This window comes from Physeter macrocephalus, chromosome 14, assembly GCF_002837175.3.
Source record: "Physeter macrocephalus isolate SW-GA chromosome 14, ASM283717v5, whole genome shotgun sequence".
NCBI lineage: Eukaryota > Metazoa > Chordata > Mammalia > Artiodactyla > Physeteridae > Physeter > Physeter macrocephalus.
The window spans coordinates 25,097,927-25,108,457 of NC_041227.1; the positions used below are offsets into that span (position 1 = coordinate 25,097,927).

Here is a 10,531-nt window from a genome sequence, read left to right on the forward strand (position 1 = left end):
AAAGCAAGTTGTAATGCGTTGAGGAGAAGCAGAGAAATAGAGCAAGATAATTAGCAAGCATAGCTACTCGCCTTTTGACAAAATGGAACTAAAGATGGAGAAAAAATAAGATATTAGTAGAGGTAAGACATAGAAGTAAAGTTAGAATTTTACCTTTAAAAGATAGTGTTGGTTGTAATTGAGGGCACAAGCCTCCTAGATTTTCAAGAAGTAAAAGACCTTAACAATCATCAGAAAGAACAACAGCATCCAATGTTCCAATTCCTTTCACAATAATCACCAAATAGATCTTCAGCATCACAACTTGAAACCCTGACAAGACAACTTATTCTATATTACAACAGCTGGTTAGGAATGTCTTCAATGGGTTAAGATGTATTTGTCTACAAGACCTCCACCTACTGCCCTATGCATCGTTCCCACTAGTGTGGTCCCCCTCTGAGCCCGACATAGCACAGATTAAGTCATGGCTCTGCCTAAACCCTTCAACACTTCCTCGGTTGACTCAAGCATAGTCTCTGCCCCATCATCACTGACTAGTCTAGATTCTTCTTGTCACTCCAGTTTCTTCCAGCCTTCTCTCCCTCACAGGTTTGGATCCAGAATGGGACAGATATCTCACCATGCAAAACTCAGTCTCACCATGATTTCCAATGGATGAAAGACACAGAAGTGTGGCAGGTGCATGAATTTTAATGAAGGGTATTGGCAGCAGATTGAGGATGGTGATCACTAGCACTCAGGATATTTTTGGCCAGCGATTCTCTTGGCTCCAGTCATTTTTTCCCTCTTGGCCAGAAATGTCTATTCTTACGTAGGAATGGAGGCAGCATGATTGATAATTTCTGCAATAGAGGTAGGGTTGTTCAGACTTTTTGCAAGAGGCTCTACAGATTCCCAAGTTACCCATGCACTGAAGGATGTGACGTTTGCCTGGCAAAAAAAAAAAATACAAATAGTTAATTTCTATTTACCAGTAACAGATCTGACAAATCAGAGAGCATAGTAAAACATAAAGGGCTAAAACAATAATGAGATACCATGGCACACCTATTAAAATGGCCCAAACCTGTAACATTGAAAACATTAAATGCTGGCAAGGAAGTGGAGGAACAGGGAGTCTCACTCATTGATGGTGAGAATGAAAAATGGTATAGCCATTTTGAAAGACAGTTTGGCTCTTTCTTACAAAGCTAAGCGTACTCTGACCATATGATCCTATAATTCCACTCCTTGTTATTTACCCAAAGGACTTGAAATTTTATGTCCAGACAAAAGTCTGCACACAGATGTTTATAATAGCTTAATTTATAAATGCCAAAATTTGGAGGCAACCAAGATGCCCTTCAGTAGGTGAGAGGATAAATAAACCATGATACATCCAGACAACGGAATATTATTCAGTGCTAAAAAAAGAAATGATTTATCAAACTATGAACAGACGTGGAGAAAGCTTAAATGCATGTTACCAAGTGAAAGAAGCCAAACTGAGAAGGCTACATACTGTATGGTTCCAACTATATGACATTCTGGAAAAGGATACAATAAAAAGATCAGCGGTTGCCAGGGGTTGGAATGGGGAAAGAGATGAGTAGGTAGAGCACAGAGGATGTGGCGGGGTGGGGGGTGGAAATACTCTATGTGATACTATAATGTTGGATTCATGTCATTATATATTTGTCCAAACTCATAAAATGTACAACACCAAGAGTGAATCTTAATGTAAACTATGGGCTTGGGGTGATTACGATGTGTCAATGTAGATTCATCAATTGTAATAAAGTACCACTCTGGTGGGAGATGTTAATAATAGGGGAGGCTGTGCGTGAATGGGGGCAGAGAGCATATGGGAAATCTCTGTGCTTTCTTCTCAATTTTGCTGTGAATCTAAAACTGGCCTTAAAAATAGTCTTTTTTTAATGAATATCTTAAAAAATAAATAAAGCTGCTATGAACATTTATCTACAGGTTTTTGGAACTAAATTTTAATTTCTCTGGAATAAATGCCCAAGAGTGCATTTGCTGGGTAGTATGGTCATTGTATATTTAGTTTAGTTTAAAAGAAACTGCCAAACTATTTTCCAGAGTGTGGTTGTACCATTTAACATTCACAGCACTGTATAAAAGATTCTGTTTCTCTGCATCCTTGCCAGCATTTGGAATTGTCACTATTTAAAATTTTAACTGTTCTAATAGATATGCAGGTAATCACATTGTGGTCTTAATTTGCATTTTCCTAATTGCTAATGATGTTGGACATCTTTTTATGTGCTTATTTGCCATCTGTATATCCTCTTCAGGAAAATATCTTTTCATGTTTTCCTTCTAATTGGATTGCGTGCTTTTTTCTGTTGAGTTTTGAGAGTTGTTTTTATATTCTAGATACAAGTTCTTTGTCACATATGTGGTTTGCAAATATTTCTCCCAGTCTGTAATTTGTCTTTTCATCTACCCTTTTCACAGGGTCTCTCAGAGTGAAAGTTTTAAATTTTGATTAAGTCCAATTTATTGGTTTTTTTCTTTTATGGATTGTGCTCTTCATCTCTAAGAACTTTTCACCTAGCCCTAGATCTGAAAGCTTTTTCTTATTTTTTCTTCTATAAGTTTACATTTTACCTTTAAACCTATGATCCATTTTGAGTTGATTTTTGTGTAAGTTGTGAGGTTTAGATTGAGAGTCTTTTTTTTTTTTTTTTTGCCTACAGATATCCAATTGCTACAGCAACATTTGTTGAAAAAGATATCTCTCTTCCATTGGATTGCTTTTGCACATTTGTGAAAAATCAATTGGTTGCACTTGTGTAGGGCTATTTCTGAGTTTCCTCTTCTGTTCCATTGATCTGTGCATCTTATCTCTCCACCAGGACCACACAATCTTGGTTACTTTAGCTATATGCGTCTTGAAATCTGGTAGAATGATTCCTCCAACTTTGTTCTTTGTTTTAGCTATTCTCATTCCTTTGCTGATTTCTCTACAGGTGAGATATAAACTGAATAATCTTGTCTATATCCACAGAAAACCTTTCTGTGATTTTGTTAGAAATTCTGTTAAATGTATCTGTCAGTTTAAGGAGAACTGACATCTTTCCTAGTTGAATCTTACAATCTATAACCACAGTATGTCTCTTCATTTATTTATATCTTCTTTGGTTTTTTATCAGCATTCTATAATTTTCAGCCTACAATTTCTGTATATGTGTTATTAGATATACACTTAAGCATTTTATTTTTTTGGAATGATTATGAATGATATTGTGTTTTTAATTTCAGTGTTCATATGTTCAGTGATAAGATAGAAATATAATTGATTTTTGTATGTTTATCTTGTATCCTGTGGTCTTGCTAAACTTACTTATTAGTTCTACATTTTTTTGTAGATTCCTTTGTATTTTCTACATAAACCATTATGACATGTGCAAATACAGTTTTATTCCTTCCTTTCTAATCTGAATGCCTTTATTTCATTTTCTTGCCTTAATGCACTGGCTAGAACTCATCAGAATTAAAAGGAATGATCTATCTAGCCACATAACTTGGATGGATCTCAAGAACATAATGTTGAGTGAAAAAAGCCAATCTCAAAAGATCAAATATGATTCCATTTATACAACAGTCTTAAAATGACAAAATTATAGAGATGAGAAAAAGATTAGTGGTTGTCAGGGGTTAGGGATAGCGACAGAGGGTGAGGGCAGAGAGGAGAGTCTGTGCCACTAGAAAGGAGTAGCAGGAGGGAGATCATTATGGTGATAGAATAACCTTGATCATAATGATGGTTACATCACACTTGTGATAAAATGTCATGGAAGTATGCACATGCATTGCACCAATAGCAGTTGTACTGCTGTACAAACAGAAGCTGAACTGAGCTTAAGCTATACCAGCAGGCCTATGTATCAACCCCAGGAAAGGTCCAGGATAGGCACCCAGTCTTTCCTGTTTTGGGGTCACAATGCATCTACAGCTGCCAGGTAAATGCCCCCATCCCAGGGGGTTCTACTCTCTACTGACCAAGTTTCTACTCATCCTCTTCACCCCTCAGCTTACAAGGAAAAAAAACAGATTCAAGGAGGCCTTACAGGCACAAAAATGACACTCTTCCTGTTATATCTCCTGGAGATAAAATCCCTTTCTACTTTCCTTGAGAAGGAGGGTCAATGTGAGATTTGCATCCAAAAGAAGGGTGTACAGAAGGGTGCACTTAAGATGGTAGAGCAGGCAGGCAAACCTGCTTCAAACTTTCCCCCAGGAGAGAGGCCATGGCACTCCTGAAAGGGGTTTCAAAGGTGCTCAAACTAACCTCAAAGCTTTTGTCAGGGTCTTTGCAGCTCCTAACATCTGCCCTCCTATCAGGCCCATATCACTGTGTGCCACTGCTCACTGTATCACCCATGGCAACCTAACATCACCTTCAATGTTCCTGCAGCCCTCTCACCAGAAGTCAGAGAAAATCTGCTTATTAATCCCAGCATCATTGTCTTGGACCTGCTTATGAACATAGGTCATTTTTCCTCCTTGGGCCTCCATTTCCCCATCTGTGAAATGGGAAGACAGGGGAAAGTTGCCTAGATCAGAGATTCTCACAGTTTGAGGGCTATCTGAAATCAAGAAGGTTTGACAGGGAGTTGCGGGGGTGGGGGTCTTATTTCCCAAAAGAATAATCTAAGGGAATTTTCAAAATTTCACATGCCCAGACTCTAAGTCCAGAGATTCAAACAAGGGGGTTAAGTGTCTTCTGAAGACTTATCGTGGCTCAACAGTGAGCTCCAAGCCCTTTTTTCACCCCCACCATCCTATCACTCCTGATGGTTGTCTCTATGTAAAACACAGAGGAGGTTCTTAATAAATGTTGTTGACTGAGTGAAGAGTCCATGCCTCATAATGAATTAATTTGGTGGGAGCATGAATGGCTGTGTGTGAAGAAGTTAACACCAGGCCCCAGGTATTGGGGAATCCCTAGACTCTTCCCTCTCACGCTGTGAAATCTATGTGTTTTAAGAGCAAACACTAATGCATGACTTTTAAGAATCCACTTGGGCTTCCCTGGTGGCGCAGTGGTTGAGAATCCGCCTGCCGATGCAGGGGACACAGATTCGTGCCCCGGTCCGAGAAGATCCCACATGCTGTGGAGCGGCTGGGCCCGTGAGCCATGGCCGCTGAGCCTGTGCATCCGGAGCCTGTGCTCTGCAACGGGAGAGGCCGCAACAGTGAGAGGCCCGCGTACCACAAAAAAAAAAAAAAAAAAAAATGAATCCACTTGAGCAAGGCCCAGGAGCTGCTCTGCATCCTTCCTAACATGGCCAGCTAGAGCCAAATATACCTGAGGCAGTGGTCCTCTGATCCCTCTAGCCCAGAAAGGATCCCACCCTGATTCATGCCTGGTGCATCAGCCATTTGTACACCCTCCCAAAATCCATTCAAGTTTTCACACATGAATTCATCTTTCACTTATTCATTCACCCAGGAAACACTAAGTCACATCTGACCTGAGCGCTGGGCTTAACACCAGGCATACAGATGTAAATAAGATGTGGTCTCAACCCCTAAGGCTTTCCATCTGGTATGTGTGTATTTGGGGATTAGTGAGAAGGGGACAGTGATTGAAATAATTACAAGAACATGATATGTGCCATACCTCCTTAAGAATGACACTTTGTGAAGCCAGTCAGAACTTACTTTGAACCCCTGCTCTATCTTAATGTTGTGTGACCTTGGCTAATTATATCACCTCTCTAGACCTCAGTTTCCTCATCGGTAAGATAGGGATAATAAGAAGGTTGTATAAGAATAGGATGATTTCAGGTCTATAAACACCAAGCACAGTGCCTGCCACATAAGAAGTGTCAATGGTAACTATTATATAGCTACTATTATTATAATCATTAAGAAATAGTGAGACAGAGCTAATGTAAAGGCTTTCAATGGAAGGGACATTAACTGGGCTCTGCAGGGTGAGAAGGCGTTCATCACAGAGTTGAGCCTGGTGATGGGGACAAGGTGGAGGGGAACCATGGACCAAGGCAGCATGAGGGGCAGGGGAGGATGGTGAGAGCTAAAGAGAAAGTCTGTGAGTGGCAGTCATGGGAAATGAAGCTGGGCCACCATGCGAAGGTCTTGAGTGCCCAATCCTGAGCAGTGAGGACCAAAGGAAGATATCTAAGCAGGAGAGCAACATAGTCAGATGAATTTCCCAGAAAGACTCCTTCGGACAACAGAGGCTAAAGCAAAGAAAATCTGGAGGCAGGGAGGCCAGCAGGGAAGTATCTTGGATGGTCCCATCCAGGGCCTCAAGGCACAGGTAGCTCTGGTGTGCAACCTGAGAGTCCCCAGCTCACAGGCAGGCATCGAGACTGTGAAAGCACAGGTTCTGCAGCTCCTGCCTCTGAAGTGGGCTTGGAGATGGGTTATGAGGCAGAGCAGAATCTGAAATTCCAGACACAGCCCTAATGGTTGTGGGTCCAGGGACAAGAATACAAATGGAGGCTCTTGTATCATATGTTTGAATATTTAACAATTATAAGTCAAACTAACAAATGGGATAAAGAATTGCCCTTTATGAAATGTCCCTTCACAATGACCTGAAAGGTCAGATCTGGATTTATAATTCTTGGATTCTTCAGAGTTCCATGCAGCACAAGGGGAGCTGGCTCAGCTCACAGCCCAGATCTCTTCCTGCCTAACCCCAGCTCTGCCCAATTCTGTGAGGAGTCTCATGCACAGATGTGAACACTCCACCCTGAACATCCAAGCTCTGCCCACAGCCCCTGCAAAGAGGAATGTCCCTTGGCACTCCTCCTGCTTAGGGGTGCACCCAGAGTAGACCCCACCCTCCACGGGTAAGCCTGGGGGAAAAGCCCACGCAGTCCCTGAAAGCAGGCACAAGGGTTCTTTGGGTGAGGAATTCCAGGCCCCACATACTCAAAGCATGGTCTAGTGGAGGGGAGGGGAGGGCGAGCGCTATCTCTAGGTGGATATATTTCCACTATCCCCTACAACTTCTCACCCTATGAGGAGACACTTAGGCAGAGGAAGCCCAGAGTAGGACCAGGATCAGAGGAGGAGGGGTCTCTCTTTCCAGAGTCTAAGAGCAGAAATATTGAAATGAGAACAAATTATCTCCATGGATAACAATGAACTCCCTCTATCTGTCTCTATGTCCTGCACCAAGCTTCACAGAGTACTCTTGGTCTCTGACCTCACTGTGGAGAACACAGTTCAGGGGTGAATGACTGTGCTGGATAAAGGAGACCCAGAGAAGAGGATGTGAGATAACAAAGCCTGGGAAGGCACTCAGGTCCTCTAGATTTCCAATCAGAATTCTTCATTGTTCCCCATGGTTTAGTCTTCTCCCAAACTAAATTCTTAGTTCAAATGAGACAGGTGTCTGTCTTCCTCAGAGTCTAACACAGTTAGAAGGCACACAGAACATATTCTTCACATACTTGAATAAATCAGGAAGCAATAGCAACAGCTAACATTTACTGAGGGCTTACTATGTACCGGGCACTGTGCTCTACATTATCTCATTTCATTCTCACCACAATCCAAGATAGATTTTGTTAATCCAGTTTTACAGATGGGGAAGCTGAAGTTCTGAGAGGTGTATTTCCATAGAGTCTGACAGTGTTAAGGGGCCTAGCTAAGGTGAATGAATGAATAAATAAATGCACGGAAGAACATAAAAAACAACTGATGAACAAATGCGATTATAAATGAGTAAATTTATGTGCTGTGAGCTCTGGGGCTCTGAGCTGGGGCTGTGAGCTCTCAAGCATCAAAAGGCATGTCAGCCAACTTCCCTAGAAATCCAAGGATTTGGGCTCTGCTCAGTCCCTGTCCACCCCAGCTCATTCACCCCCAAGACAGACCAACTCTCCCATCCCAAGGATGCTCCCACTCTCCAGGTAGCAGCTGTGTCTTTAAGTCTCTTGGCTTCCCACACATGCTCCTCAATCCACTCCTGATCCAATATCCTTTCCTGCATCTGGTAGATGAGGAACCATGTTCAAGACTGTACTCATCACCCCATTGCCTTGGCCCACCCCCAGTGGCTTCTCTCTGCTAACTCTTAACGCCCTTCCTGCCATCCCCTTACCCTCAATCCATTTGGAGTATCATTCCTCATGAATGACAGACACAAGAAACAGATTTGCAAGTTTTAATGGAATATAGGAACTAAAGAACCTGAAGCAAAGTCATTTCTATCCACGATTTCCATGTATCTTCCCTGTATTGTCAGGTCTGGCCATGGCCTACTTGTTCATTCACATGAGGAGTGGTCCAAGGGAGCATTCGATCAATTGTCATTGGTACAATTGTCAAATAGAGACTAAGGACACATCACCGTTTAAGATTTGAGCAACGTGTGATGCTGTCTTCATCATTTTTGCACACCAACCGGCATTGTCCATTCAGCCAACAGTCTGTTACTGGGCATAGGAACAACCATTAAGTAGATGTTAGTATCCCTCAAGTGGAGAGACAAGAAGAGGCAGAGGAGGAGCAGGAGGTCAGGGGAGAAGGGGAGGGAGAGAGTTGAGTAGGTAGTGCTAGACCCAACCCCCGGAAAGGAGAGAAGAGATCTTGCAAGGGGAAAGAACTGAGATAATTGTTCCGAGGTTGGGAACTCAAGGTTTTTAAGAAAGCCTTCTTCAGAAACCCAACTTTCTGTCTTCCTATCCCACAACCTCCTACTCCTAACTTTGAGATCAAATGATGCCACTGAAGTTCCTACCTGATGGAGCTTGAGAATAATGGGAAAAAGACAATGAACATCTGTCTTATTAGGGAATGGAGGAGATTCACCCATGTTTCCACAGATTTGGCTTATTATCAGTTGTCTAGGTTGAACACAACAAGTCCCAGCTCCAGCCACAGCCCAATCTCCAATCCTCCTTGACCCCATATTCACTCAATTCAAACTCAAATACCAGTCCAATCTTAATTAGAACTCCCAGCCTTACCCAACTCAATGCCTCTGGAGCCCCAACTCAAGCCAAACCCAAATCTAACCAAGTCACCAACCTCAATCCTGAGCAACTGTCCATCATCTAGCTGAACCTCAAACACCCTGCACCATCCAGTACCAACTCCCAACCTCAGCTCAAGCCCCAATCTAATCCCCAGCACCAGCTCCACTCAACCAAAAATCCCATGTCCCCTCCAGCCTACTCCAAACCACCAAGGAAGCCCAACTCCTCACCTCTGGCTCATCCTCATCTTCCCTCTATTATTCCAATCCCAAAGTCTTTCCCCCTCATCACAACTCACCCCCAGCCTTCAGTGTAATCTCCCAAAGCCCCCAAGGAGTCCCCAACCTGCACCAGACCCTTCACCCCTAAGCCCTCTTCCAAGATTCCAGCAGAATACTAGCTTGCTCTTAAGTGTTAGGTGCTCCAAACATCTATCATCCCACCACCTTGGCAAAAAAGAACCAGGGAGAGATGTGGACATGATATGATTGTGAGAAAACCTCCCAAAGCCACATGAAATGAGAAAAGGCTTCAGATGCTGCCCACTGTGAAGGGAAAGAGGAAGGGGAGAAGTTTATGACCAAGATCCCAGACATTTGAGAGACACCCAAGTTACCTGATACCACTGGTTCCATGGTCAGAAGGATGGCAAGAAACAGGAAAAGAAACTTCATGGCTGGAAGGTCACAGGAGAAGGAGGTGGCTGTGCTGCAGGGTATGGAAATAGAGTTCTCCTCCACAGCGATGAGCCTTGCTTTTATTGGCAGGACCGTGGGAAGTGAATTATAGCAGAAGAGGATTGATATCAGATCAGCCAAGCCAAAGGACAATGTGTAGCAGATGTTGTAGCAAAGCACAAGATGAGAATATGGGAAACTGGCCAGCATCCATGCCAAAAAATGCCTTTCCCTCCGGGTAAGGAGACAGGCAAATTAAAGCCATTTGGCCTTTTGAGATTCACAAAGGAATTAATTATTTAATGCATACATGCATATAAAGAAACATTTAATTTTTAAAAAATACTTATTCTCAACTTTCTAACAGAAAGATACACACGTATATGTCTTTCTGAACCTTGAACTTGCCCATCTCATAACCAGTTCAAACCCTTAGCATTTGTAATTTGTTCTTACTGAAAAGTTCTTCCTTCAGAGCTTCCCATGGCTGGCTCCTGTTCATCATTCAGTCTCATCTTAAATGTCACTTTCTTGGAGAGGCTTTCCCTGGTCACCTTAGATTAACAGTACTTCCACCCACAGTCACTCTGCATCATAATAACTTTTGTGACCTTCATACAGTTATCTGTTTTTTTTTTAACATCTTTATTGGAGTATATTGCTTTACAATGCTGTGTTCGTTTCTGCTGTATAACAAAGTGAATCAGCTATACATATATCCCCATATCTGTTCCTTCTTGCGTCTCCCTCCCACCCTCCCTATCTCATCCCTCTAGGTGGACACAAAGCACCAAGCTGATCTCCCTGTGCTATGCGGCTGCTTCCCACTAGCTATTTATTTTACATTTGGTAGTGTATATATGTCCATGCCACTCTCACTTC

At 42.5% G+C, this 10,531-nt stretch overlaps 1 protein-coding gene across 1 annotated transcript; it reads right to left on the reverse strand.

Moving 5' to 3' along the window:
* Positions 1-675: 675 nt before the first annotated feature.
* DEFB119 (defensin beta 119) lies at positions 676-9,742 on the reverse strand. The gene is made up of 2 exons (XM_024128255.1): positions 9,589-9,742; positions 676-933 (listed from the first exon to the last, which is right to left on the reverse strand). Exons 1-2 carry the CDS (start codon positions 9,644-9,646, stop codon positions 740-742), a joined length of 252 nt encoding a protein of 83 aa, XP_023984023.1. The 5' UTR covers positions 9,647-9,742; the 3' UTR covers positions 676-739.
* Between the last annotated feature and the right edge of the window lie 789 nt (positions 9,743-10,531).

Excerpts from the sequence above, each read along its gene's own strand:
- DEFB119 (XM_024128255.1), bottom strand. The coding sequence starts at position 9,646 with ATGAAGTTTCTTTTCCTGTTTCTTGCCATCCTTCTGACCATGGAACCA. Across the intron at positions 934-9,588 it reads CATGGAACCAGTGGTATCAG|GCAAACGTCACATCCTTCAG; the intron begins GTAACTTGGGTG and ends TTTTTTTGCCAG.